Consider the following 27,000-nt stretch of genomic DNA (forward strand, 5'->3'; position numbering starts at 1 on the left):
GTGATTGGTCGGGGGAACGCAGCGCTGCATCAAAGATGGCTTATTATCGACCAACATTTGGTTTATTGAGGAACCACGCTGTGGTGGAATAAAAGACGTCTGGAGAGCCGGTGGTAGCTGTCGCGGGCAGTGTTAGCACTCTCGTCGCACTACGCACCTCTCGCTCTCTGCGCGCGCCTACGTTAACTTGTGCTAGCTAGTTAGCTCCCGTAGTAAATATTAGCTCATTGTAGATTGGTAAAATGGCCACCATGGAGAAACTGATGAAGGCCTTTGAGTCTCTGAAGTCATTCCAACAACAGCAGGGGCCGCCAACTGCGGAGGAGCTGGTCCAGAGACAGTGAGTGCCTTTTTGACTGAGCGGCGTGCTACCGCACATTAGCCTAGCTGGTTAGCAGCGCTAACCTCTCAGAAAGGGTTAACGGGTTGGGGGAAGCTAGTTAGGCTAACGTGAGAGCTACTAACGAGTGCATGTGTTTAATGACACTTCCGAGACATGTTGGAGCTACTTGTTGCCTGACACCGAGTACACTCCACGTTGCAGGACTTCTTATCTTGGTGCTTGTTGTCCTTTGGGATCCGATCACATGAGTGATCAGTGATCGATAAATCACCTGTGGAGGGGTCTAGGCTAACTTGAAGCTAGCGCGAGTGGCTGCACAGGTGTAATATCTGCTTCTATCCATAATCAGGTGCAGGAGCACGAGGGCTTTAGCACTGACGTCATGGCTAAAGTAGTTGTCAGCCTCCTCATTTTTTAATATCTGTGAGAGAATTGTGGCTTCATGAACAGGTGAAATGCATTCTGATTCATGCCTTAACTTGGGTTTGATTTTCCTCATCTGTGCTTTCCAATCTAAGCCAGTTCTAGACCTCCTGCATAAACATATAAGAATCCCTCCGTCCTAAAACAAGCTTTTGAGGTTATATTTTCACTTTATCGATGTGTGTGTCTGTGCTAATGGACTGTGAAATGTCCAGGGTGTAAAATGCCTTCATCTGCAGTTCACTCCAGCCCCTAATATCCCTATGAAAGATCAATCTGTCTAAAAGATAGATGTGATTCCCCTCAGTAGTATGCTACTTTAATAATTTCAAATTCTGATAGTAATAATGACGGATCTGCTTCTCATACACGTCACTTCCCTTCCATGTCTCCTTTCATTCCCATTTAGAGAAATCAAGAACTTACACTAAGGCACAGCAGTTTCATATACACTTGAACATCTGTGTCCTTCAGATGCTTCAGTATGTCATCGTTTGGCTCAAACTGCTAGTTATTGAAGTACGTGTTGTGATTGAATAAAACTAATAACTTTCAGAGCATTCGTTCATGCATTCATCTTGTATGCAGCTTTGTTCAACTTGTGGTTGAAAAACATGGCACATCCAGCACCTTGCAAGCATAAACAACCTCACACACTTGGATTGACACATTTCCAATCATCAGTTAACCACAAATGCATATTGTTGGACTGTTGAAGGAGTTAAAATACCTAGTGGAAACTCACAGACTATCAAAGAGAACATGCTTGAAACCTCTATCAGCGACAGCCACAAGTGTCACTCTGTTCAGGCCAGATTTCCTCACACCGTCTGCACACATGCTGAACATACATGAGATAATGTTTCCTCATCTGTATGCCATTTCTGTAAAATATCACCGCCTGTTGTTTGCGCTGGAATAAAATCTTAAATATAGTTAACTTTGGTGCAGATAGGAAGAGTACATTCAGACGGTCTGCATTGGGGAAACTTCAAACATCATTTGTCTCTCTTGAGTCTTCAAATACAGATAACACCCCAAGTTGTTTTTCATTAGCTTTAATGTTCGGTGGATTGTGGAGCTCCGAGATTCCTGCGCTTGTTGGACCCATCATGCACTCTTTCCTTGGTTAGCTTCTCTGAAGGATGGCTACAGAGCACATAGGCTTTAAAATGTTGTAGGTTTCAACTTCAGTGAAACCAAAATGATTATTTTTGTTTCAGATTGAGTCTTCGTGTCCCACTTAAGCTCTCTTTAGTTTGCGTCTTTTCTGTGACATTTGTGGAGGTTAACTGTGTCGCAGTGTGTTTAGGGGTGACTCTGAGAGTTCAGACTCTGCATGCCTTCCACTGTGCTGTTTGTCAGATTTATTTCAGTGTGCATGCACAGACAGCGGAGTATCCAGTGGACGAACTCCATAAAGCATCATTTCTTCTGTCAAACCTCTTTTTCCTGCTTTCCCTCCACAGAAAAAAGGAGCAGGCAACCACAAAGAAGGACAGGGTGACCCACTGCCTGACAATATGTGAAAACATTGTGGCTCAGTCGTTGAGGTAAGTCTTGGGTTGTATGTTTATGGACTCAGCTGATCAGATTGTAGCCAATAAAGGTTTTAATAGATACTTTGCTCATGATGGTGTTGTTTGTGGAAACAGTCCAAGTGAAACATTTCCACCACTGTCACGTTTGTGTATACTGACATTTTCCTAACTTTCATCTACGGTTCTGAAAGCAGAACGTCCCCCGAGTTTCAGAAACTGCTCGGCATCGCCATGGAGATGTTCCTGCTCTGCAGCGACGACAGTGAGTCAGACGTCCGCATGGTTGCCGACGAGTGCCTGAACAAAATCATCAAAGTGAGCAGAACCATTCCTCTTCATTCACTTCTTTCATTACTTAATTGATCTGATTACTTTTTGATTGGATTTTCCACACAGACAATTGTGTAGATAAATACTGGTAATTGTGATGAATAGACATCAAACAGCAGTTGTCTCTTTATATTCAGGCCCTGATGGACTCCAACTTGCCTCGACTGCAGCTGGAGCTGTATAAAGAAATAAAAAAGGTAACTACTGAAAACTGACTGTATTTAAAAAGCTTTCACATTCTAAAAGAACTGTAAATGTATCACAGTCATAAAATATGTGATTAAATAGTTGTGTATAAGATTATATTTATTGCTGCTGCTAGAATTATCATCTTTTCCTCCCAGTCAGTGTAAAGAAGGAATGTTTTATGTTTATATAAACATATAAAGACATATTAGGAGCAGTGGTGAAGTTAAGCTTTGTTTCTCTGCTTCTGCAGAACGGTGCCTCTCGGAGTTTGAGGGCAGCGCTGTGGAGGTTCGCTGAACTTGCCCACCTCATCAGACCACAGAAATGCAGGTAAAACTCCTCCTGGATTCAAACCAGAGAGCTGCGGCTTTGAAATTCGGTTTGTTTGAAGGCTGAAGACTTTTCCTCTGTTCATTTTTGCTTTTGTGTTTGCAGGCCCTATCTGGTCAACCTGTTGCCGTGCCTCACCAGAATCACCAAACGACAGGAGGAGACGGTGCAGGAGACGCTCGCCGCAGCAATGCCCAAGATCATGATGGCCTTGGGGCACTTCGCTAACGATGGAGAGATCAAGGTCCGCTGCAGCCCTGCGAATACAAAAGCAGAAACATGCAGTAGTCGAGAGGAGAGCTCCTCTTGGGGAACGCTTCCCTATTCCTTTTGTGTTTGAGGCTAAAGCTGACCACTGCTCCTGCAGGTGCTGCTCAAATCATTTGTGGCCAACCTGAAGTCCAGCTCCCCCACCATCAGACGGACAGCCGCCAGCTCCGCCGTCAGTGTGTGTCAACACTCCAGACGCGCCAGCTACTTCTACACTTGGCTTCTCAACGTCCTGCTGGGTGGGTCCTTCACAGCAGCCCAGTTTTTAAACTCAAAATGATGCTAGTCTTACCTGACTTCAGCTAATTTCTTGAATTATGTGTTTTAAATGTGTCTTTTCGATGTGCGTGTGCAGGTCTGGTGGTTCCAGTTGATGAGGAACATCCCACCCATCTCATTCTGGGGGTGCTGTTAACGCTCCGCTACCTAATGCCGCTGCTGCAGCAGCAGGTGAACACCACCAGCCTCAAAGGAAGCTTTGGAGTCATGAGAAAAGAGGCGGACGTGCAGCCCACCCCTGAACAGCTTCTCCAGGTGAGAGCGGGGACACAGAAAATGAGCCGGCTTGTCGGCCTGCGGCTCGTTGATTAAACTCTTTCTGTGTTGGCAGGTGTACGAGCTGACCCTACACTACACACAGCACTGGGATCACAATGTGGTCACGGCCTCTCTGGAGCTGCTGCAGCAGGTGTTCAGGACTCCGCCACCGGAGCTTCTGCACATGCTCATCACCGCCGGCAGCATTTCACACGCCACCGTGTTCCGTCAGGACGCAGAGAGCCGCGCACGCTCCGGCAGCATCCTGGAGCTCATCGGTAATCACTTCGATCAGTCAGGGCAGTCTCTGTCGTCCAGCGTTTTCACTTGGCTGGTACACAATCCTGTCAGCTTCACAAAGCTTCATATTCTCGCACCCTTATTGAGCTCGCTAGATAACTGTTGGCACGCCTTCTTTTTTCACTGTAGCTCCTGCTTTGTGGCTTTTCCCGTTGCTGCCTAACTTTCGCTGTTGTATCTGTAACCTGAAAGTCCTTCTAAGCTTTTTGCTGCTTCTCTCCTCCTCACCACCTGTCTCTGCTTCCTGTTTTCCTGCCGTTTGCAGCGGGGGGAGGGTCTTCCTGCAGTCCGCTCCTTCTCAGGAAACAGAGAGGTGACTGGTCTATTTATCTCCTCTGCTCGCCTCGACCTGCTTTCTGACGTTTCCCCAGCGTTCGCGGGCAACTATGCCTTCAGCTGAGTCGCTGCAGACTGACTTTATCACAGAATGTCAAATTCCACTCTGTGGGACAGTTAAAATTTTATCTGTTTTAACAGAACATATCTCTTTCTGCGTTCAGTTGGAAGCAAGTTGCTCTCTCTCCTGCTCGCCTACAATTTAGTGCTCTACTTCTTTTTGACATTAAATCTGTTTTGTTCAGGTAAAATTCTTTCTGGGGAGGAGGATGGGTTAGAAGATGATCCTGAGAGGACGGAGGTCACGACTGGAGCCTTCACAGGTGAGACGTGCTCTCTTAAAGGCAAATCTAAACTCATGGTGGTCTGTGACACCTTTTGCTAAGTTTCTTCTATAAAAACTTGAGACAGTGAATGAAGAAGTGATGTTTCTGCGTTTGTTGCCTCCAGCCTCGGTCGTCGGCGCAGACGGCTCCTCCGCGGCTCAGGTGGACATCATCACCGAGCAGCCCCGCTCCTCCCAGCACACCCTGCAGCCCGGCGACTCGGTGGACCTCAGCGTGTCCTCGGAGCAGGGAGGGGGCGGGACGTCTGCGTCCGGCACCCCGGAGTCGCCCAACGACAACGAGGAGGAGATGCTGAGCCGCAGCTCCAGCGGCGGAGCCAACGTCACCCCCGAGACGGCGGACTACACCACGCCAGAGAACGCCACCCCGGAGGGAGGGCCGCTGGGGGAAGGCGTCACACTGCTGGGCACCAACGACCGCTCGCTCCCCCCCAGCGACTCCTCCCAGACCACCACGGAGGGCCCGGACTCGGCCGTCACCCCCTCCGACGTGGCAGAGCTGGTCAGTGTGGCTGAGAGTTATGATGATGCGACACAGTGCTTCCCCAGACGATGAGAGAGTTAATTACCGTGTGATGATATAATTAACTGTGAACCCTGAGTCCCTCCTGATTCTGCTCTCGCTTTAAGATTCACGCTACACTGCAGCAAATGGACCACATTTCAGTCTTTCCCTTTGTGCTGCGTTAGAAGACAGCCACAGTCGCTCTGCATGCTGCTTCTCAAATGAGTTTGTGGGAAAAAATCCCAAATTTGCCGGCTCCTTTTGAATTTTACCGTCTTCAGCACAGTGCCTCTTGCATTTTGCGAAACACGTGGGAAAAGAACCTTTCTGTCCTCCAAACATTTAATCTACAATGCAACTCTGCAGATAATAAAACCAACTTTATTCAGAGTCTCAATTAAACAAATTCAGAAGTTCAACAGCACAAGAAGAAACTATCTGAATCCTTTGGAACTTCATGTTTTTGTGCATTAATTAGTCCTAAATTGTGTCCAGTCTGTAAATTCACCTCATACCACACAGGCGTAAAAAAAAAAAAAAGAAGAAAGAACAGAAAAAAAAATTATGTTCATTGAACATATCAACTAAAGATGAGTGGATATTTCTGAGGTGTATAGATGCGAAAGACAGTTTCTCCCGTATCTGCTCCACATTATGGAATCGACGTCAAGTTAATTATTTGTACCACTATGTTGATAATAACTGTATGAACATGGCCTGTTGTATAATTTAAAATAAAAATTATGTTCCTGGGAGGCAGTGTAGTAAAATAGCTTGCCATTAGGATGTTAGGCTTGGGTATCCATATTTATTCCAGCCTATCCCGGATTAAAGAAACATTTACATCACTACACACCTTCTGCAACTTTTAATTGACTTGTTTTTATTTTTTTTTTTCCCCCACATCAACTTGTGAGTTTGTTGCTGCTTCTTCCCCTGCGACTTAATTTGCATCAAATTCCTGATCAGCAAAGCGACGACTTGAATTTTACATCTGGCTTTTCTCCTTGTGTGCAGCGAATCACATTTAATTTAGAAAAACAAATTATACAAGAAGTTAGAATCGTTAATGACGACATTATTATAAATACAAATGAATATTGCGTTGTGGGTGACAGAGGGTGAAATCGTGGTGTGAGCTGTAATTGATGAAACATTTAGTGCTTTGCTGTGGCAGCAGGAGGCGATAATGTTCTTAGGCACAGAGACTGACGTTGTATTGTGTCAGTGTGAAAGTGAGACTGACTCCAGTTTAAAATCTGCTTTAAAAACTTAGTCTGCAGTACTGCTGGGTGATACCTCTCAAGTAAAACCATTGCCAGTACTGATACAATAGTATTTGTATAGCATTGCAGGTTTCCAGCGTACCTGTAGTGTAATCCACTCTTTGTTTATCTCCTTCACCTGCTTTATTCAAGCTGCCGTCACAGAGGCTTCTACCGATCCCACCTGAGGAAATGAGTGACGTGTAAATGATAAACACTAACTGAAATAAGCCCGCAAACACTTTGCTTTTCAACATCTGGTGGATGAGACAACAGAAACACATTTGAAACCATGTGGAGGTTGTCGGGCCTTCCTCCCAGAGGATGCTGCAGCTTGTCCGTTCTAACGGTTCTACCTCTATCACCCCCCCTTCCTCCATCCTTCTCCTCACTCCGTCACAGTCGCGCACTCCGTTGCCGTCGGTGATCGAGCCGTCCCCACCCTCGCCGACCTCCACCGAGGGTCCCGACGCCACCGACAGCGACTCGTCCGTCTACACCGCCTCCTCTACGTCGTCTTCTTTCTCATTCTCATCCTCTTCCTCCTTCTATGCCACCTCCTCCTCTAGCAGTAGTGATAAGGTCAGACGATGGGATGCTCTGAGTGGAACAGAAGAAAGCTTGCTTGTCCCTCAACGTTTGGCTTTCTCTCTCTTTCTGTTGGCTCGTTGGTCCGACCCATGATGCACCTAATTTCCTGGCTTGTTGCCTTGTTTTCCCTCTTGTTGTCATTGACGATACACTACCCCCCTTCTTATCTTCCCCTGGTTAATGTGATCTCTTTCCAAAAATTCCATTATTTTTGAAGGACTCTTTGTATAAACAAGCCGGCCCGATCCCCCTTGTGATGGGCTTGTAATTAAAGTCAATTTTAGAGGCATGAAGACCAACTATTCTTCAGTTGATTTGCGTCTCTTCCCCACATTTGGAGAGACTGTGACGGGCTTTCGTTCCAGCAGAAGCCAGACGGACTGTATTTTACTTATCTCTGTCTGGAGTGTTCCCTTGATGTCTCTTCGTAGGAAGACATCTTGACACCAGCCTGGTTTTGTTAATTATACATCAATAAAAAGTCTGTCTCCTTCACAAGCCGATTGGATCAAAAGCTTGCTCTTCCTCTGGATCGTGGCCAAACGTGGACTTTCTCAAGCTTGTGCTGTTTCCCGTTTGCAGTTGATTTGCTGTTAATTGTTTGGATCCGAGCATGATTGAGTAGAGAATTATTTAGGGAATGTTGACTTGCGGTTTCAGTAATCTGTTGTTTTGTCTTCGTCCTCCAGCAAATCTAACTCAGTGACTTTAAACTTGATTGCATGTTGCTGCATGTTGTAAGCTGTCTTATATATTCACACGATGTTATTTTTGTGTGTGTGTGTGTGTGTTTTTGTGTTGATCAGGTCCTGGATGGCAGTGAGAGCCAATACTCCGGGATGCAGATTGGAACACTACAGGATGAAGAAGATGAAGCAACTGCTGCAGCGTCTTCCTCTCAGGAGGAGCCTCCCGAACCATTCCTGCAGTCAGCACTGGGTGTGTGTGGAGACATGATGTGTGTGTGTCACTAAGAGAGGCGCCTGATGGTTTATGGCGACCGCTGAAGGAAGCAGTCAAAGAGATGAACAGACAGACAGACAGACAGAAGCAGATCTTACTGTGTGGAAGTGGAACATTAAAGTTGACTTTGATCACACTAGGATTGAATTTTCTATTTCCTGTCGAGCGCCTTGTAATGCGTCAATCTTCTTTTTCGTTCTGCAGCTTTGAGCAAGCCGCACCTTTTCGAAGGCCGAGGCCACAACCGGCAGGGCTCCGACAGCAGCGTGGACCGCTTCATACCAAAGGATGAACAAGCTGAGCCCGAACCGGAAAACAAGGTAACGCTGCAGCCTTTTTTTTTTTTTTTTAAACAACAGATAGATCTGTAGGGAGTGATTCTAACATGTCTCTCCGTCAGCCATCACGGATTAAAGGTGCGATCGGACACTACACCGACCAGGACGTGGAGCCGCTGGTTCACTGCGTCCGGCTTCTCGCCGCTTCCTTTCTGCTGACCGGACAGAAAAACGGTTCGTGGCCCTCAGCGATCGAACACGGCTTTTTCTGTCTCTGGTTTTGTGTGGACAAACTAAATCAGCGCTGGTTTGTTTCCTCCAGGTTTGATTCCTGACAAAGAGGTGCGAGTGAGCGTGAAGGCTTTAGCAGTCAGCTGCGTGGGAGCCGCCGCAGCGCTGCATCCCGAAGCCTTCTTCAACTCTCTCTACCTGGAGCCGCTGGATGGCGTCCCAGCCGACGGTAAGAAGATCATGGAAACATGAAGCCAGATCCGTTTTACTAACGCTTGATTAACAATAGATGTATATTATGCAAATACGAAAGGGATAAATTATTGTTGAAGAACCGTCTGTGAGCATGCTCTCTCTCCGTCTGTGCGCCTGCAGAGCAGCAGTATATCAGCGACGTCCTGGGGCTGATTGAACACGGGGACCCTCAGATCAGGGGGGCCACAGCCATCCTCTGCGGGGCCATCATACAGGCTGCCCTCATTAAAACACGCTACAACATACACACTTGGCTGGCCAGTGTGCAAAGCGCAACAGGTTAGTGTGTGTGTTTGAGTGTCTGGTGGTGGTGCTGCGAGGTGAGCTAGTGTCTCTATGGCGTGTCTGTGCTCCTCAGGTAACCCTCTGTCCCTGGTGGACTTGGTGCCTTTGCTCCGGAAGACTCTAAAAGACGAGTCTTCCGTCACCTGTAAGATGGCCTGCTCTGCAGTGAGGGTAGGAGAAGAGAGACCAGTGGGATGGAAATGTGTGCGCTTTGTGTTTTTGAGTCTGAGAAATGTCATCTGTTTGTTTCAGCACTGCATCATGACGGTGTGCAGCAGCACTTTGAGTGAACTCGGCCTGCAGCTGGTCATCGACCTGTTCGCTCTCAAGGATTCTTCCTATTGGCTCGTTCGGACCGAACTCTTAGAAACTCTGGCTGAGTTGGACTTCCGGTAGGGTTGAGTTCATATTTAGGATCAGTGTGTCCTGTAACCTCGCTGAAGCCGCCGCTAATCCAGAAAAATCTGATATAACTTTAAAGAACATTGATGAAAAAATGTTTACTCTTTCCTGTGTTCTAGATTAGTTAATTTCTTGGAAAGGAAAAATGAGGCGTTGCACAAAGGTGATCATCACTACACCAGGGTAAGTTCTCCGCTCTGCAAATGCCTCGGAACTGTTTTTTAAAACTCACCAGGACAGGTGTGTTATCCTAGGTTATGAGTGTAACGGTTTGACTCTGAATTTGAATTTCTATCGCAATGTTTGTTTTCAGTGTCTCCGACTGCAAGACAGAGTCCTGCATGATGTTGTGATACATCTGTTGGGAGATGACGATCCCAGAGTGAGACATGTGGCTGCATCTGCTGTCAGCAGGTGCTTATCTGTCAATATACTGAATCATGAAGTGTCCTGTAAACCAGCTACTGCTTTGAATGTCCTTTTTCTTTATTTGCTCTAACTTTCAGGCATTTCTGTGCTTTTCTGTCCATAAGATTGGTTCCCAGGTTGTTCTATGACTGCGATCAGGGCCAGGTGGACCCGGTGGTGGCGATCGCCCGGGACCAGAGTTCAGTCTACCTGCAGCTGCTCATGCACGAGACGCAGCCGCCCTCCCAGTTCACAGTTAGCACAATCACGAGGTGAGACGGCGTCGTTTCCGGGCATCCTGAAATATCAGTATCTGCTTCAAACGGAGAGAAGTGCAGGACTCTAGATGTCTGACACTTTTCCCGCTTCCCAGGATGTACCGCGGCTACAACTTCTCCACCGCTGTGTCTGACGTGACCCTGGAGAACAACCTGTCCAGAGTCGTAACTGCCGTCTCCCACGCTTTCACCTCATCTACCTCCAGAGCGCTGACAGTGAGTTTTCATCATGCCCTGCAGCAGAGCCTGGTATGTGTTCATATGAAATCCCAATTGTTCCGTTTTTCCTCTCTCTCTCTCTGTAGTTTGGCTGCTGTGAGGCTCTGTGTCTCCTGGCTACAAACTTTCCAGTGGGCACTTGGAGCACAGGCTGGCACTGTGGTTACGTGAGCTCCAGCAGCAGCTTTTCCTCCCGGTCTAGTCTGAACCGCAGCAGAGGCCGAACGCTCAGGTCTGTCTCTCCGTGAATATCACATTCCAGTGTGTGTGTTTTTTTTTTTTTTTTTTTTCTCTTTTAGACCCAGTAATGCTTTTATTATTGTAAATACCTGTCTTTCTTTGTGTGTGGTGCAGTTTGTCACAGAACCCCACTGCTCCAGCATCATCGGGCACCTCGTCGGCTGCAGACGCCGAGCGGAAGACTCTCACGGTGGGGATGGCCAACATGGTGCTGTCTCTGCTCTCCTCCGCCTGGTTTCCACTCGATCTTTCTTCACATCAGGATGCCCTTCTGCTTTCTGGCAACCTGCTTGCTGGTAGGTGGAAAAAAAACAAAAACGCCTTCGGTTTTATACAGAAGGGAATATTTTCAGTTGTTAAAAAGAAGCCCCTCTCTTCACGGTGCTCCAAGCTGTCGCTCCTACATGCATGCGCAACCCTTGGGCCGGAGAGGAGGAGACCAGCAGCGGGAACGCCACCACAGGCCAAAGCAAGATGGAGGAACCCTGGGCCGCTCTGGCCGAACGCTCCCTGGTGGGCATGGTGGAGCAGCTCTTTTCCCATCTGCTCAAGGTCCTCAACATCTGTGCTCACGTGTTGGACGACACTCCGCCAGGACCAGCAGTGAAGGCGAGGCTCACGATCCCACGATCCACTCTTAGGACTGCGATCCTCCTGCTGAAGACTTGAGAGTTGAGCGTTTGTACTCTGTTCCCGTCTTTCAGGCCGCTCTTCCGTCTTTGAGCAACACTCCGTCCCTCAGCCCAATCCGCAGGAAAGGCAAAGACAAGGACGCCGCGGAGCCGGGCGCCGCCCCCATGAGCCCGAAAAAGAGCAATGAGCTCAACACGGGTACGAGCGCGCCTCGCCATGCAGCCACAGCGCTTAACTCTGCTGTGGTGTGCGACTATTCATTCAGATGCTTCCTCTGCTTTGGCGTGAGCAGGCAGGCCGAGCGACGGCACCGGATCAGCGGCCGTAAACAAATCGACCACCCTGGGAAGTTTTTACCACCTTCCGCCCTACCTGAAGCTCTACGATGTGCTCAAGGCCACGCACGCCAATTACAAGGTCACCGCTTTCAGCCCGTCGGCAAACACGTGCTGCTCAGCTTGTTTCGTTCGAAGCTTTTTGGTAAGAATTGCTCTTTGACCCACAGGTGACACTGGACCTCCACAGCCAGCAGGAGAAGTTTGGGAGTTTCCTGCGGTCCACTTTAGATGTCCTGTCTCAGCTGCTGGAGCTGGCAACACTACATGACATTAGCAAGGTAACCGTGGTTCAGCAACTGGAGAAACGCAATGAAACTTCAACTATCCGTGGTTAACTTTGTGTTAAAGCTGAAAACCAATCTAAACAAACATCTGTTTTCAGTGTGTGGAGGAAATCTTGGGCTACCTCAAGTCCTGCTTCTCCAGAGAACCTACAATGGCAACAGTTTGTGTACAGCAGGTCAGTAGTCTGTGTGTTTCCGCCACCTTTGTGTGTGTGCGTGTGTGGTAGTCTTTATGGTTCTGCACTGAGCAGTGTGCCGATCCCGCTGCGACTCCACACATAGTGAGGCTGGTTCCTGCCGACAGGGCCTGTAGAGCTCTTGGTTTCCCTGTGCGATGGTTCCATACATTCATGTTCATGTGGTTCAGGCGTGACAAACACGTTTCAGTTGAGGGGAAACTCACACCCCAACTCCAACTGCCAGTCAGACAAGCGGACTGTGCCGTTGAATCTTAAGTAGATGTTTAATTCTGCTCTAATAGTTTTTTCCCCCCCGCAGCTGTTGAAAACCCTGTTTGGGACGAACCTGGCCTCTCAGTGCGAGGGCGTCCTGAGTGGGCCCAGCCGCTCCCAGGGCAAGGCGCTCCGCCTCGGCTCCTCCAGCCTGCGACCGGGACTCTACCACTACTGCTTCATGGCGCCGTACACACACTTCACCCAGGCTCTGGCCGACGCCAGCCTCCGCAACATGGTGCAGGCGGAGCAGGACCAGGACACGTCTGGGTGGGTTGTACTCGGATCACCAGCAGGTTTGTGTGAATGGAGCTCGTCCTGGACGTCGTGAGTTACGTTGTTTTCTGCCGCTGTTCAGTTGGTTCGACGTGATGCAGAAAGCTTCGACTCAGCTGAGGTCCAACATCGCCAATGCCACGCGCCACAGAGGAGACAAGGTACGCATGCACCGTCAGCAACGGCAGGTGCTGCAGATCAAAGCGCCAAGTGTTCTTTTACCGCTGCGGATCTGAGAGCTGTGGTTTCCTCTGCGTTTTTCCCAGAATGCCATTCACAACCACATCCGGCTGTTTGAGCCTCTGGTGATCAAAGCTTTGAAGCAGTACACCACCAGCACCTCTGTGGCCCTGCAGCGCCAGGTGCTGGACCTGCTGGCACAGCTGGTGCAGCTCCGAGTCAACTACTGCCTGCTCGACTCGGATCAGGTGAGACGCCACGTGCACGTCGACACGCGCTCGCGTGAACCGCAAGATCACAGGATTGATCTCAATCTGTTTCTGTGTGTTTCAGGTGTTCATAGGCTTTGTCCTGAAGCAGTTTGAGTACATTGAAGTGGGGCAATTCAGGTAATTTTATACAAGCTCACATACTAGAAAAACAGTCTCTAAGCCAGGTATGGCAAATATAAGGCACGTGGCCCAAAACTGGCCTGTAAGAATCTCTACTTCTGCCAATCCACAAAGAAAATGTAATTGTTTTTTTATGTTTCACTGTATTTTGCTCCAGAAGGGATCTTTAAAATTGGCCTAATGTTAAGATTTTCGTCATTTTCCATCATTAGAAAATTAAAACTTGACATTTTCATTGTTGTATGCTGTGTGCCACAACAAAGCTCAACTGTTTGGGCCCACTTGCTACAAAATAGTTTTGTATGAAGCTCCTGAAGTCAAACGTGTTCGACAGCCCTGAACCGACAGAACTCTTGGTTTTCTCGCAGAGACTCCGAGGCGATCATTCCCAACATCTTTTTCTTCCTGGTCCTGTTGTCGTACGAGCGATACCACTCCAAGCAGATCATCAGCATCCCAAAGATCATCCAGCTCTGTGACGGCATCATGGCCAGCGGCAGGAAAGCTGTCACACACGGTGATCAGTTCACAACACACACACACACACGCGCACCAGTCATTTTTATTTGTATGATAGAGACTTTTAACTTGTTCAAAAAACATGTCAAAAAACAATTCTATATGTAATAAAAAAATATAATTCTGCAAAGGAAAGGTCATAAACGATTTGGAGGCACATCACAAAAGTACTGCTACAAAGAAAGTTTGTATTCTCCAATATTTAAACAAGTATTTCTACTCATTTTAGTTTTATTCGATAATAATTTGATACACGTAGACAATAATTTAAACATTTCAAGCCTCTTTTTTGTTTTCTTTGTTAATGATTTTTTTTCTTCCTATCAACATTCTGTTTCAGAAAATATTTGTAAGAACTATTTATGAAATAGTTTATTTTTTTACAAGGTTCTGGTTATTATTTATTGCAATATTTTTGATTAAAGCTTGAAACAGGAACGTTTTTAGGTTGTAAGTGTAGAAATAAGTGGGGAAAAAAGACTTTTCAAATAAAGCCAAATTTTTGAAAATGCAGTTTTCCAAAAGGAGTAACGTGAAGAATATTGGCTATCTTAAATAGTTATTTCTATTTATGTGTCGTACCTCTGTGCACAAATAAATTTGTGTTTGAAAGATGTGACGTGAAGTCTGATGAGGATAAAATGTATTTACTGCTCTACGTGTCCACAGCCATGTAACGTATGACTGTCTGTGTTCTTCCTCCTCCTCCTCCTCCTCCTCCTCCAGCCATCCCTGCCCTGCAGCCAATAGTTCACGACCTGTTCGTGTTGAGGGGCTCCAACAAAGCCGACGCAGGCAAAGAGCTGGACACGCAGAAGGAGGTGGTGGTCTCCATGCTCCTCAGACTGGTCCAGCACCACCAGGTGTGTTCACCAGTGTCCACATCCAGTGTCCCGTCACATACTGGAGAAACGCTTTCTCTTTAAATGCATTTTCGCACATTTGCTGCAGGTGCTGGAGATGTTCATCCTCGTTCTGCAGCAGTGTCACAAAGAAAACGAAGACAAGTGGAAGAGGCTGTCCAGACAGATCGCAGACGTCATACTCCCTATGATCGCTAAGCAGCAGGTTTGAAAGCATCCAGCTGGACTGCAGCGTGCGTACCTCGGTGATCTGCAGGATTGGGTTTGTTTTAATGGGCACGTTTGATTTGTTTCCTCACAGATGCATCTGGACTCTCCGGAGGCGTTAGGAGTGTTGAACACACTGTTCGAGTCTGTGGCTCCTTCCTCTCTCCGACCTGTTGACATGCTGCTCAAGAGTATGTTCACCATCCCCGCCACAATGGTGAGACCGCCTGAGACCAACGTTCAGTTTGACTGTGGTTCCCTCTTTTTAGTATGTGTAGAAAAATCAAACACTTTTTATTTTGCTTTTTTTAGCACTATTCAGACACAAAGTGATTCACACCGCTTTACAAGGAAATACTTTAAAACAAGGTGATGAGGAAAGGCAATAAAAGGAGATTAAATGGCCTGAATAAAAACTATTAAGATCAGGGTTAAAAAATAAGTAAAATCTGTGGTTTAATGGAAAGCCTGAAAAAGATTACAGTGTTCAGAACCTTGAGAACCACTGGCCTGTTCGATATCAGTAAACACCACGTCCAGCTTTCATTTAGAGTTTTTTTTCCTAATGCTTGATTCCTCGCAGGCGTCTGTGGCGACCGTCCAGCTGTGGGTGTCGGGAATCCTGGCCGTACTCCGGGTGCTCGTCTCCCAGTCCACCGAGGACATCGTCCTGTCTCGGATCCACGAGCTGTCTCTGTCCCCTCACCTCCTCTCCTGCCACACCATCCGCCACCTGCACCAGCAGAGCCCGTCCTCCAGCGGCCTTCCCCCTGCGGACACGCTGGGAAACCAGGAATCCAACGGGGAAGCACAGAAGGCTCCGCCTGAGGAAACCTTCGCCCGGTCGGTGATCGCGTTCACTGTCTGGTCGCGGATGTTTCTCTTCCAGCTTTTGGCCTGAACCCCCGCCTCGGTCCCTCCTCTGCAGGTTCCTGCTGCAGCTGGTCGGGGTGTTGCTGGACGACATTTCCACCCGGCAGGTGAAAGTGGACATCACTGAGCAGCAGCACACCTTCTACTGCCAGCAGCTGGGCACGCTGCTCATGTGTCTGATACACGTCTTCAAAAGTGGTGAGAGTTTCCGAAGCACTTTTAAAATGCTCCTACTTTTCATTCCTTTAATGTTTTAAAAGTAAATGATTTTTTTTGTTTTAACCTTCTGTTTCATTTCCTCAGGAATGTTCCGCAGGATCACGGCTGCAGCCAGCCGGGTCCTGAAGGGCGAAGGTGGACAGACCGGTGCCGAGGCCAGCCTCTTCTACCCGTTAGAAGGCCTGAACAACATGGTGCAGAGCCTCATCACCACCCACCCCTCCCTGGTGCTGCTGTGGTGTCAGGTCCTCCTCATCATCAACTACACCAACTACTCCTGGTGGACGGAGGTTCACCAGACGCCCCGGTAAGAACGCGACACTGTCTTGATGATTTCACGCTTTCACTTGTAAATGTGGTTGTTTGTTCAATGTCAGACCTCAAATACTCATGGCTTGACAGCTGTAGAATAAATAACTTGCCTCATGTCTGGACTCTGTAAATCCGCCGTCTTTGTTCCTCGAGCAGAAGACACAGCCTCTCATGTACGAAGTTGCTGAGCCCTCATTCGTCGGGAGAAGGAGAAGAGGACAAGCCCGAGTCGCGCTTGGCGATGGTCAACAGAGAGATCGTACGCCGGGGGGCTCTGATCCTCTTCTGCGACTATGTGGTGAGAAAAAAAACACATTCACCGTTTTGACAGTTTGACATAATGTCAGGTCTGAAAAGGAGAAATTAACGGACTGGTGCTCTTCAGTGTCAGAACCTCCACGACTCCGAGCATCTCACCTGGCTGATCGTCAACCACGTGCGCGACCTGATCAGCCTTTCCCATGAGCCTCCGGTGCAGGACTTCATCAGCGCCGTCCACCGCAACTCGGCCGCCAGCGGCCTCTTCATCCAGGCCATCCAGTCCCGCTGCGACAACCTGACCACCGTACGAGGAGCCGCACTTCCTCGCCGCTCAGACGGCCAGTATGTTGCCAGATATCTGTGCCTCATGCTTCTCTCCCGTCTGTTTTCTCTCCCGGCAGCCCACCATGCTGAAGAAGACTCTGCAGTGCTTGGAAGGGATTCACCTCAGCCAGTCTGGCTCGCTGCTCATGCTTTATGTGGACAAACTGCTCAATACTCCCTTCAGAGTTTTGGCCCGCATGGTGGACACGCTGGCATGTCGCAGGGTGGAGATGCTGCTCGCCGAGACGCTGCAGGTGCGGTTCAGTTCGTGATTTTCATCCATGTAGGTATGTTGTGAGTGCGGTCCCACACGTCTCATCACGCCGGTCCTTCCCCTGCAGAACAGCATAGCTCAGCTGCCAGTGGAGGAACTGGACCGGATCCAAGAATACCTCCAGACCAGTGGCTTGGCTCAGAGGTAACGTCCTCCTGCACCACAGCTCCAAGTCAAGTCACATACACAGACCTTTTAAACTGAGAAGTATAAATGTCTCCTGCTCTGTTTCTCTGCCGCAGACATCAGAGGTTTTACTCCCTGCTGGACAGGTTCAGAGCCACGGTCGCCGACACTAACAGCCCCTCCCCTCCCGTGACCTCTCACCCCCTGGACGGGGAGCCGCCCCCTGCCCCCGAACTGGTCATTGCAGACAAGGTGAGGAACCACGAACACAGAGAGTCATGCATGAAGAGCTGGACCACTGTGCTGAGCCCACGTCCGTGTTTTGCTGCAGGAGTGGTACGTTGCTCTGGTGAAGTCTCAGTGTTGTCTCCGTGGAGATGTTTCCTTGTTGGAGACAACGGAGCTTCTTACCAAACTGCCTCCTGCAGATCTCCTCAGCATCATGAGCTGCAAGGTAATGCTGAGAGATTTCTCAAGTATGACAGCAAATGTAAATTTTCATAAATTATTTTGTACTTGGATGGAATTAATCACTTTTTTTTTTTTTTTTTCTTTCTCATCAGGATTTCAATCTCAGCCTGTTGTGCCCGTGCCTGAGTATGGGAGTGCAGCGGTTAGCACGGGGTCAAGGGTCACTTTTGTTAGAGACAGCCTTGCAGGTGACCCTGGAGCAACTGGAGGGGGTCACCGGGTCTCTTCCCGCCCCTCACCAGTCCTTCCTGCCTCCGGCCCAGACAGAGCCGTACTGGGACAAACTGGGAGACGTCTACGGTGAGAGACGGAGGACGAGGACGAGGCGGCTCATTTCACACACAGACTTTGAATATCGGCGCCTTGTTTTGCTCTTCCAGACGAGCCGGGGTTCTACCCCAGGGTCCTGTCGCTCTGCAGAGCGCTCTCCCAGTATCTGCTGAGTGTGAGCCAGCTGCCGTCTTCGCTGCGTATCCCCGCTGACAAGGAACACCTCATCACCTCGTTCACCGTCACCGCCACCGAGGTAATTTAGTTGTCTTGATAAGGCCTTACTTTCATTTTCTCTGATTGACACGCTCATATTAAACCCGCCTCCTCCCAGGTGGTGGTGTGGCGTCTGCTCCAGGACCGCCTGCCCCTCAGCGTGGACCTGCAGTGGGCCCTGTCCTGTCTGTGTCTGGCTCTGCAGCAGCCGTGCGTCTGGAACAAGCTCTCCACCCCGGAGTACAGCACACACACCTGCTCGCTCGTCTACTGCCTCAGTCTCATTATTGCTGCAGGTCAGGAAAGCCGCTGCGCGCACCTGTTGAAGGGCTTTTATTGTGTCGGTTCTTTACTGTTCAAACGTGCGTCTTTGGTCTGGCAGTGGCTGTGAGTCCCGGCGACCAGCTGCTGTATCCAGAGAAGAAGAAGACTAAAGGAGACCCCGAAGAAGACCAGGTGGACTCGGCTCGTGCCGATCGTGAGTAACCGCTTCCAAACATCGCCGGGATTCTTCAGGTTGTCCGAAAAGCCTCCGGCGTTCTCACGGTTCCTGTGTGTTCCAGACATGTGTGAGTGGCAGGCGTGTGAGATCATGGCGGAGCTGGTGGAAGGCCTGCAGAGCGTCCTCTCCCTGGGTCATCATAGAAACACAGAATTTCCCGCTTTCCTCACACCGATGTTGCGGAACATCGTTATAAGTCTGTCCCGCCTGCCTTTGGTCAACAGCTACACCCGAGTCCCTCCACTGGTCAGTGACAGGAATGGAGGACATCTCAGATACATGAGTGTGTTTGTGATGATATTTAAGGGCTGTGTGTGTGTGTGTGTGTGTGTGACAGGTTTGGAAACTGGGCTGGTCCCCTCAGCCAGGAGGAGAGTTCGGTACAACGTTGCCAGAGATCCCTGTGGACTTCTTGCAGGAAAAGGACGTCTTCAGAGAGTTTCTCTATCGCATCAACACACTAGGTGCAGAAACACACTCAGGGTTTCAGTATCGAACCGCGCTGTGGTTTTTATCGCACTCTCTCTATATACTGAGCTATATTTGTGTTTCCACCGCCTGCTTCGCCGCGTTTAGGTTGGAGCAGCAGGACTCAGTTTGAGGAGACGTGGGCCACCCTGCTGGGGGTGCTGGTCACCCAACCCATCACGATGGACCAGGAGGAGGAGACGCAGCAGGAGGTAAACACACAGTCAGGGACGTGTTTGAGGTTTAATTTCTTTGTGTGTATAACCTATGAGAACAGGAGTGTCAAACATAAGGGTTAGGGGCCAAACCTGGCCAGCAAGGTTCTCTAATCCCGCCCACCAAGTCATCAACTGATTGCAACAATTTCAATCAAAACATGTTTTTTTTTTTTCTTTCATACAAACTTCACAAGACTGAGAAAGAAGGCGATGGCACCGTTTTAACAGTCCAGCCCACAATTTTATACACATGGTCTTAGAAAAGTGTGTTAAATAGTTTTTTTGAATGCCTCGTCGTTTCCGTTGATGTGTTTTCCACCATTCTCACTGTGTGTCTGTCTCTGCAGGAGGACCTGGAGCGGACCCAGCTGAATGTGCTGGCCGTGCAGGCCATCACCAGCCTGGTGTTGAGTGCCATGACCCTTCCCACCGCCGGGAACCCTGCAGTCAGCTGTCTGGAACAGCAGCCCCGCAACAAGAGCCTTAAAGCCCTGGAGACGCGGTAGGCCGCCCCGGAGCTCGTCTCCTCCCCCCGTTTGACAGGCAGGTCGTCAGGGTTTCATCCGTCTGCGCTTTCAGGTTTGGGAGGAAGCTTGCTGTGATAAGGGGAGAGGTGGAGAGGGAGATCCAGGCTCTCGTGTCGAAGCGAGATAATGTCCACACGCATCACCCGTACCACGCCTGGGACCCCGTTCCTTCTCTGTCGGCCGCCTCTGCAGGTAACGCGCAGACTCGTCTCCACTAAATCCTTCAGAGCTCCTCATGAGGGTAAACGTGTCGTTTATTTTAATTCCAGCCGGTACACTGATCAGTCACGAGAAGCTGCTGCTTCAGATCAACACAGAGAGGGAGATGGGAAACATGGATTACAAGCTGGGGCAGGTGCGAAAAACCTGAGCCGAGTCAGAGCCGTCTGTCGGGATTGAGTTGTTTGTCACCGACTGATGTGTGTTTGTGGCGTCTGTCTCCTCAGGTCTCCATCCATTCAGTGTGGCTGGGTAACAACATCACTCCTCTGAGGGAGGAAGAGTGGGGTGAGGATGAGGAGGATGAGGCGGACACCCCAGCGCCCACCTCTCCCCCAGTCTCCCCCATTAACTCGAGGTTAGAGCGATGAACACACACCTGAGCAGACGTGAGACGTCTTCCGTCCACACACACTCTGACGTTCTGCCTCGCTCCTGGCTTCAGGAAGCACCGTGCAGGAGTGGACATTCACTCGTGTTCCCAGTTCCTGCTGGAGCTCTACAGCCAGTGGCTGATTCCGGGCTCCCCGAGTCACAGGCGAACCCCGACCATCCTCATCAGTGAAGTCGTCCGATCGGTGAGCTGCTGGTCGCTTCACGTTGCTCTTCTCGCCGCCGTTGAAGGATCTCACGCTCTGCTCTCTGCCTCTGCAGCTGCTGGCGGTGTCGGACCTGTTCACCGAGCGGAACCAGTTCGACATGATGTTCTCCACCCTGATGGAGCTGCAGAAACTCCACCCTCCCGAAGACGAGATCCTCAATCAGTACCTGGTGCCGGCCATCTGCAAGGCCGCCGCCGTGCTGGGGATGGTGAGCGGCGCCGCGCTGCGGACGGAGTGATGCCGTTTGACTGCAATCGCTGTTTCAGCGCTGATGGGAGTTTTATATTTGCATTTCAAGGACAAAGCGATCGCCGAGCCGGTGTGCCGCCTGCTGGAGACCACGCTGCGCAGCACCCACCTCCCCAGCCGCATGGGGGCGCTGCACGGCGTGCTCTACGTGCTGGAGTGCGACCTGCTGGACGACACGGCCAAGCAGCTGATCCCCACCGTGTCCGAGTACCTCCTGTCCAACCTGAGAGCGATCGCTCAGTGAGTGTCCCCTTCTCTAATCCCAAACGCTCGCAGACGCTGACCCGGGCTCCCCTCCTAATGAGCGGCGCCTCAGGACGACCGTTTGATGTCTCATTACTCGGATGGCTCCCCTCCTCTGCACCCACAGTCAGATCCTCTAAGAGGATCTTTGTGCCCGTTAGTTTTTAATCCAGCCAAATAAACTGATTGAATTAAGCGTGCAGTGTAGCTTTTGGCCTGTGGGAGCACGTCCAGGCCTTCTCTTAATCATTTCAGATGATTTTAATGTACTGCATGTTCTTTCTCTGTTCTCCAGCTGTGTGAACCTGCATAACCAGCAGCATGTGTTGGTGATGTGTGCTGTGGCGTTCTACATGATGGAGAACTACCCTCTGGACGTGGGAGCTGAGTTTATGGCCGGGATCATTCAGGTGACGTGTTGTAATCCAGATTAGAATCATTGTTTTCTTTCTCTCTTGGAAAATTCCCCCTTTTCATAGATTTCTTTCACTGCAGTTGTGTGGGGTGATGGTGTCGGCCAGCGAGGACTGCACCCCGTCGGTCATTTACCACTGCGTGCTCCGCGGCCTGGAGCGCCTCCTGCTGTCGGAGCAGCTGTCCCGCGTGGACGGCGAGGCGCTGGTCAAGCTCAGCGTGGACCGAGTCAACATGCCGTCGCCGCACAGAGCCATGGCCGCCCTCGGCCTCATGCTCACCTGCATGTACACCGGTGAGAGCGAGAACACTGCACTGGCTGTATCGATTGGCGTGTGTGACGTTAGGACTGGTGCTGGTATTACTGCTGCTCTCACTGATTCCCACAAGCGCCTGCAAGCATGAGAATCTGGCTGACCAACTCCTCCACTGCATGAACGCTCGCGCAGTCACACCACAGTGCCACAAGAATGACGCTTCAACTTGGTTCAGAATGAATTTGATCAAGAAATTACCGAATCCGTTTTCTCATGCTTTCATGAAAATTCCAGTCTCCTGCCCGTCGGAGGAAACGAGCTGATTCTCAGGTTGTGGTGTTCAGTCTTTGTGGCACTCGCTCCTCATTTCTGTTCGTCTTGTCTGAATCTCCACTCGCATCAGCCTCTCCGTTTGACTGTTGCTAATCCTTGCTGGCTTTATAAGCTGTGGGCTGAATTTCCGTCTTTTCCACCCGTAATCATTTCATGCTTTCTTGCTTGAGGCTGTTCTGATTGCCGTGCCTGCTCTCTTCACACTGTCTCTAACACTGTTTTGTTACTGTCGTCACACCAGCATGGCGTCACACTTACCTACTAGTGATTAACTGGTTCAGTTTCTTTACAGTGTTTAGAAGTCCAAGATGAAAGTGAACACTCGTGCTTGCTCCCTGCATGGAGATCTGATTAGATGTGTTCCTCTGATGTTTCCTACCTCTAACCCTTACGTCGGCTCATACTAACCCCTCCTGTAGTCTTACTCTAACCGTAAATACCCCGTCTTTGTTGCTGAGAGCGAGCCGGCGAATTCTTCGAGCCAACCCCAGCTCTGCCTATGCAAATCGACTTATAACACCCCCCTCCCTCCCTCCCTCCCTCATCTGTGATGAATGTGCAAACTGAAGCACATTCAGATCAGACGCGAGGCTAATCTGGAACCCAGGAAACGCAGCGCTCAAAGCCTCTAATACTTTCAGCACCAGTCACTCAGGAATGTCACTTGACTGAAGGCAGTGGCCTCAACTTGACTGATTTTCTTTGAATCTGACCTGAATCTTGTGATGAGTGTCCCGACCCCGGCTCTAACCTTTCCCCCACTGGCCCGCCCGGTGCCACCCCCCCTCTGGTCTTCCCAGCGGTGCTGGCGTCGGGTTCAGACGTTACAGGGGTTAGAGGTCAGGTTGACTCTGGCGCTGCGGTAGCGGAGGCGGTGGGCGTGACGGCCGGTCATGTTGGTTTCTCCTCAGGCAAGGAGAAAGCCAGCCCCGCCGGCCGCCCTGCCCACCCCGACCCTCAGGCCCCCGACAGCGAGTCCATCATCGTGGCCATGGAGAGGGTCTCGGTGCTCTTCGACAGGTACTCGCGTCCACACACTCCACACACAGACATCACACACCTTATTCCAGAGGACGCAGATCAAATCTGTCTCCTTCCTCTGTAAAATCTTTGAACTGGAGTTTAGAAATGATCCGCTTGCGGCAGTTCTTCTGTCGTCACTTGCCTTTTTGGGGGGGCTTCCTGTTTTGTTCCCAGGATCAGGAAGGGTTTACCCAGCGAGGCAAGAGTCGTCTCCAGGATCCTGCCCCAGTTTCTGGACGACTTCTTCCCACCACAGGATGTCATGAACAAGGTTATCGGAGAGTTCCTGTCCAATCAGCAGCCGTACCCTCAGTTCATGGCCACGGTGGTCTACAAGGTGAGCCGCAGGGTCTTTAATGACGGTTCTGTCCAAGGTAAGGCTGCGGGAAGCTGAAGCTTATGATCCCACCTGATAATCTATGAAAGGAAAACTACAAACGCAGGAAATGAGTTGATTATACTGAGAAAAGGAAGATTCAAAGTGGATTTTTGTCAGAACTGTTTGCATGAATAGTTTAAAATTGGTCTATAAACTGAAGGTTTCATGAGTGAAAAACCAAAGAATGAATAAAATGAATGCATTAAGTTGTTTATGTAAAATGGAATTGCTCAAAACATTCCTGAATCCATGAAATGAAAGATGAATCTCTCAAATCCAGGCCCCATTTACAGCAGATTCAGATTAAAAATCAAAGAAAAAGCTCCTTCCTCATTCCTGCCGCTCTGCTGTCTCCCCTCCCTTAGGTCTTCCAGACTCTTCACGCCACCGGCCAGTCTTCGATGGTGCGAGACTGGGTGTTGCTGTCTTTGTCCAACTTCACCCAGAGGACTCCGGTGGCCATGGCCATGTGGAGCCTGTCCTGCTTCTTCGTCTCTGCCTCCACGTCCCAGTGGATCTCGGCCCTGTATCCTTTCACAGCGCTTCAGATTGATCGGCTGGTCGAAGCGTTGAATCGTCTGACTGATGACGAAAATGATTTACGATTAGAAGCAATCCACTTTAACACAGGTTAAAATCGGACCATGTAAACACTTCTTTCTGATTGAACTAGGTGTTTGAACAGGGAGGAAGGTTTGAATTGATGCTTACGGACGCGTCCTTGACTTCCCGCCTCCTCTCAGCCTGCCGCACGTCATCAGCCGGATGGGCTCCAGCGAGGTGGTGGACGTCAACCTCTTCTGCCTGGTGGCCATGGATTTCTACCGGCACCAGATCGACGAGGAGCTGGACCGCCGGGCCTTCCAGTCCGTCTTCGAGACGGTGGCGTCGCCGGGCAGCCCGTACCACCAGCTGCTGGGCTGCCTGCAGTCCATCCACCAGGACACGTCGCTCTGAGGCCACGTCTCCACCCTCACCTCCCCGACCGGAAAATAAAAAGAAACCCGAGTGTAGCCTCTTCCCCTCCCCCCCTCCTCAGCGAGTCGAGCTGCTGAACCGGTCACGGTGTCGCGCGAGCAGAAGATGAAGAAGCTTCAGACCTCCACCTCCTCCCCACCCAGCACCTTTTTATCAGAACTCAAGAAGAAAAAAAACCGTCAACGGAAACACAAAATTGGATTTATTTTCCTGTGAGGACTTGCTTGAGTATCGTGACGTCGGTAAAGTGAAAATAGAAAAAAAAAAAGCAAAGTATTTACTATATTTAAAAGTTTCAAGTCATCTATTTTTCAGTGAGTTTTGTTGGAGCGCGTAAGCTCCGCTTAGGAAGCTGACAATGGGCCGACACACGCCTGCTAAATGTTGTCCATAGTATATTTCAAGAAGTTTTTATATTTAAGTTACTCGTGCTCATTCTGATACACAACAGTGCGAAAAATGAATAATTTATGTGTAAGAATGATCGCTCATAGTGAGGTTTCTTTCCCTTTTTTTTGTTTTTTTTGATGAGAAGCAGGGGATCGGTGTTGCACTTGTTAGTTTGCTGAAATTATTATAGATGTTATATTGATAAGACAAAGAACTTAACCCATGCTGGTCAGTATTATAAAAAAAAATTAAAAAAAAAAATCTCACTTTTCCAAAATCACACACAGTTTTAACCCTTGGAGAGCCCATTAATCTCCACATTAATAACACTGTCAAACAGGAAAGATACCAAAATTGCTGCGATGTTTTTTTTTTTTTTTTTCTTTCAGCGGTAGCCTAAGGGGACGAGCGTCCCTCGTTTGATTTTATATTACTTCCATCAGTCTCGCTTTCTTTCTTTTTTAAGTTGCAGTCTCGTCTGCTCCAGAGCGCACCTGGACGATTCCACCTGTATGTTTCTTGTACTTTTTTTTTTTTTTTTCTTTGTAATTCTCAGGATGTAAGATGTGACCATGATATCGTAGTTGTAATTTACAGTCCTTGGTACCTTGTAAAAAAAAACAGTCATTGTATAGCAACATGAAAGCCATGGTGCATGAATTATATAAAGGCGAGAGGGCTCAGAGAGAAAGCGACACATCAGAGACTCGGCAGGCGGCAGAATGCAGAAAGCTCCAAGCTTCCAGAGTTTTACTAAAGACTGCGCGTCCCGGCGGGGCGCTGGGGTTCGTTACTCTGTACATACACTTGCCTTAGAGAAAAGACTGAACACGTATGTCCTGTACACTGAACGCTTGAAAGCATGTTTAACATTACCGCTTCTTTTTTTTCCCTTTTCTTTTTCTTGCGTCGTCTTTAACGCTGTTTCCATGGATACGTTTGCCATGACTGTTGTGTGAGAGAGATGCAACACAATCCAAAGGGAGCCTTTGTAACCTTAGCGACCAACAGCCAGCATTGACAAATCAACAGACGGGGACGTGCAGCGTGGCGGGGCCGCGGCGCAGCGGCCGGTTTTATCTGTGTTTGTTGAGCTTTAATTAGTTTCAGTGGAGAAACGGTCAATATTTCATCCTCTCTGTGCAGAATACTGAACACATGCAGCACTTAAAAACTTGAAGTTCTTGATGTCGACGTTAGGCGCTTTCTTGATATGCAACGAGTCCTGCGGAAATGAACACCACGGCAGGTTGTATGCTAACTATGTTACCACTTTCCAACCTTCGAGGCAAACGACTGGTTTCCTTTCATGTTGAAATAATGTGTCCACCCAACAGAAACCGCTGGAGTCCCCACCGGAGCAGATTAAAGAAGCCCGAGCGAGGCTCGTTTTCAGACTCATTTTTAATTTGTGGGGAAGTGAAGTGACAGAAAGCCTCCCTCCTCCATGCACTACTTAAGAATGAAATATTTCTTAAAGAGTAGAGAAATGTCTTTCCAGCTTGGTGTCTTCTCCTGGTGGAAGAGGAGCAGGGAACCCCCTGCAGGGGGGGTAATACGATTAGCCAGAAATCTTTTGTGGTTTTGGGAGAAGGGCGTGTGTACAAAGGTCATGCTCAATCGATTTAACACGCTCGCTTCGGGAAGAATGAACTCCGAGGAGTAACTTTAGGGCCACGTTTTGTCTGCTGAGTACATTACACGGCTCCTGATGTCCACTTTGTGCTGAGCATGATTGAGCTTTACTTTAAAAGTCGTCCTTTCTAGGAAACTCAGAATGAAGCGATTCCCTTCCCATCATCTTCAGGCTGGAGCCTCGGTCACATTTTTTTCTTTTTTTTTT

At 49.2% G+C, this 27,000-nt stretch overlaps 1 protein-coding gene and 1 non-coding gene across 4 annotated transcripts; both read left to right on the forward strand.

Moving 5' to 3' along the window:
- Nucleotides 1-26,924, forward strand: LOC115390940 (huntingtin). 3 transcript variants are annotated; one of them, XM_030094992.1, is made up of 67 exons: nt 1-340; nt 2,236-2,319; nt 2,502-2,622; nt 2,775-2,834; nt 3,077-3,156; nt 3,262-3,400; nt 3,524-3,665; nt 3,782-3,960; nt 4,037-4,241; nt 4,529-4,576; nt 4,845-4,922; nt 5,050-5,447; nt 8,113-8,245; nt 8,474-8,589; nt 8,670-8,781; nt 8,870-9,007; nt 9,154-9,312; nt 9,392-9,489; nt 9,571-9,710; nt 9,840-9,903; nt 10,034-10,134; nt 10,254-10,400; nt 10,502-10,622; nt 10,712-10,857; nt 10,980-11,161; nt 11,257-11,474; nt 11,570-11,696; nt 11,791-11,915; nt 12,004-12,114; nt 12,219-12,296; nt 12,619-12,842; nt 12,931-13,009; nt 13,115-13,276; nt 13,362-13,417; nt 13,789-13,937; nt 14,666-14,802; nt 14,891-15,007; nt 15,104-15,226; nt 15,593-15,852; nt 15,938-16,080; nt 16,186-16,408; nt 16,570-16,711; nt 16,799-16,978; nt 17,076-17,252; nt 17,340-17,416; nt 17,515-17,650; nt 17,730-17,852; nt 17,962-18,169; nt 18,250-18,395; nt 18,474-18,651; nt 18,738-18,833; nt 18,919-19,103; nt 19,195-19,321; nt 19,434-19,537; nt 19,891-20,045; nt 20,123-20,262; nt 20,340-20,425; nt 20,517-20,647; nt 20,735-20,867; nt 20,944-21,099; nt 21,190-21,380; nt 21,679-21,793; nt 21,879-22,092; nt 23,299-23,407; nt 23,585-23,747; nt 24,155-24,315; nt 24,533-26,924. In XM_030094992.1, exons 1-67 carry the CDS (start codon nt 243-245, stop codon nt 24,744-24,746), a joined length of 9,468 nt encoding a protein of 3,155 aa, XP_029950852.1. In that variant the 5' UTR covers nt 1-242; the 3' UTR covers nt 24,747-26,924. The 3 variants fall into 3 exon arrangements, with proteins under 3 accessions (XP_029950852.1, XP_029950850.1, XP_029950851.1); XM_030094990.1 differs by lacking the exon at nt 4,529-4,576 and having other exon boundaries at nt 2,499-2,622; nt 23,188-23,407; nt 24,533-24,746; XM_030094991.1 differs by lacking the exon at nt 4,529-4,576 and having other exon boundaries at nt 243-340; nt 23,188-23,407; nt 24,533-24,746.
- LOC115391187 (small Cajal body-specific RNA 14) lies at nt 12,341-12,469 on the forward strand. Its single transcript, XR_003931746.1, has one exon.
- Nucleotides 26,925-27,000: the final 76 nt, after the last annotated feature.

The sequence above is a fragment of the Salarias fasciatus genome, chromosome 6, assembly GCF_902148845.1.
Source record: "Salarias fasciatus chromosome 6, fSalaFa1.1, whole genome shotgun sequence".
Taxonomy (NCBI): domain Eukaryota; kingdom Metazoa; phylum Chordata; class Actinopteri; order Blenniiformes; family Blenniidae; genus Salarias; species Salarias fasciatus.

Coding starts and splice junctions, on each gene's coding strand:
- LOC115390940 (XM_030094990.1), top strand. CDS start 243: ATGGCCACCATGGAGAAACTGATGAAGGCCTTTGAGTCTCTGAAGTCA. Junction 13,938..14,665: donor CAGGAAAGCTGTCACACACG/GTGATCAGTTCA, acceptor CTCCTCCTCCAG/CCATCCCTGCCCTGCAGCCA. Junction 19,538..19,890: donor AGGAGGAGACGCAGCAGGAG/GTAAACACACAG, acceptor CTGTCTCTGCAG/GAGGACCTGGAGCGGACCCA.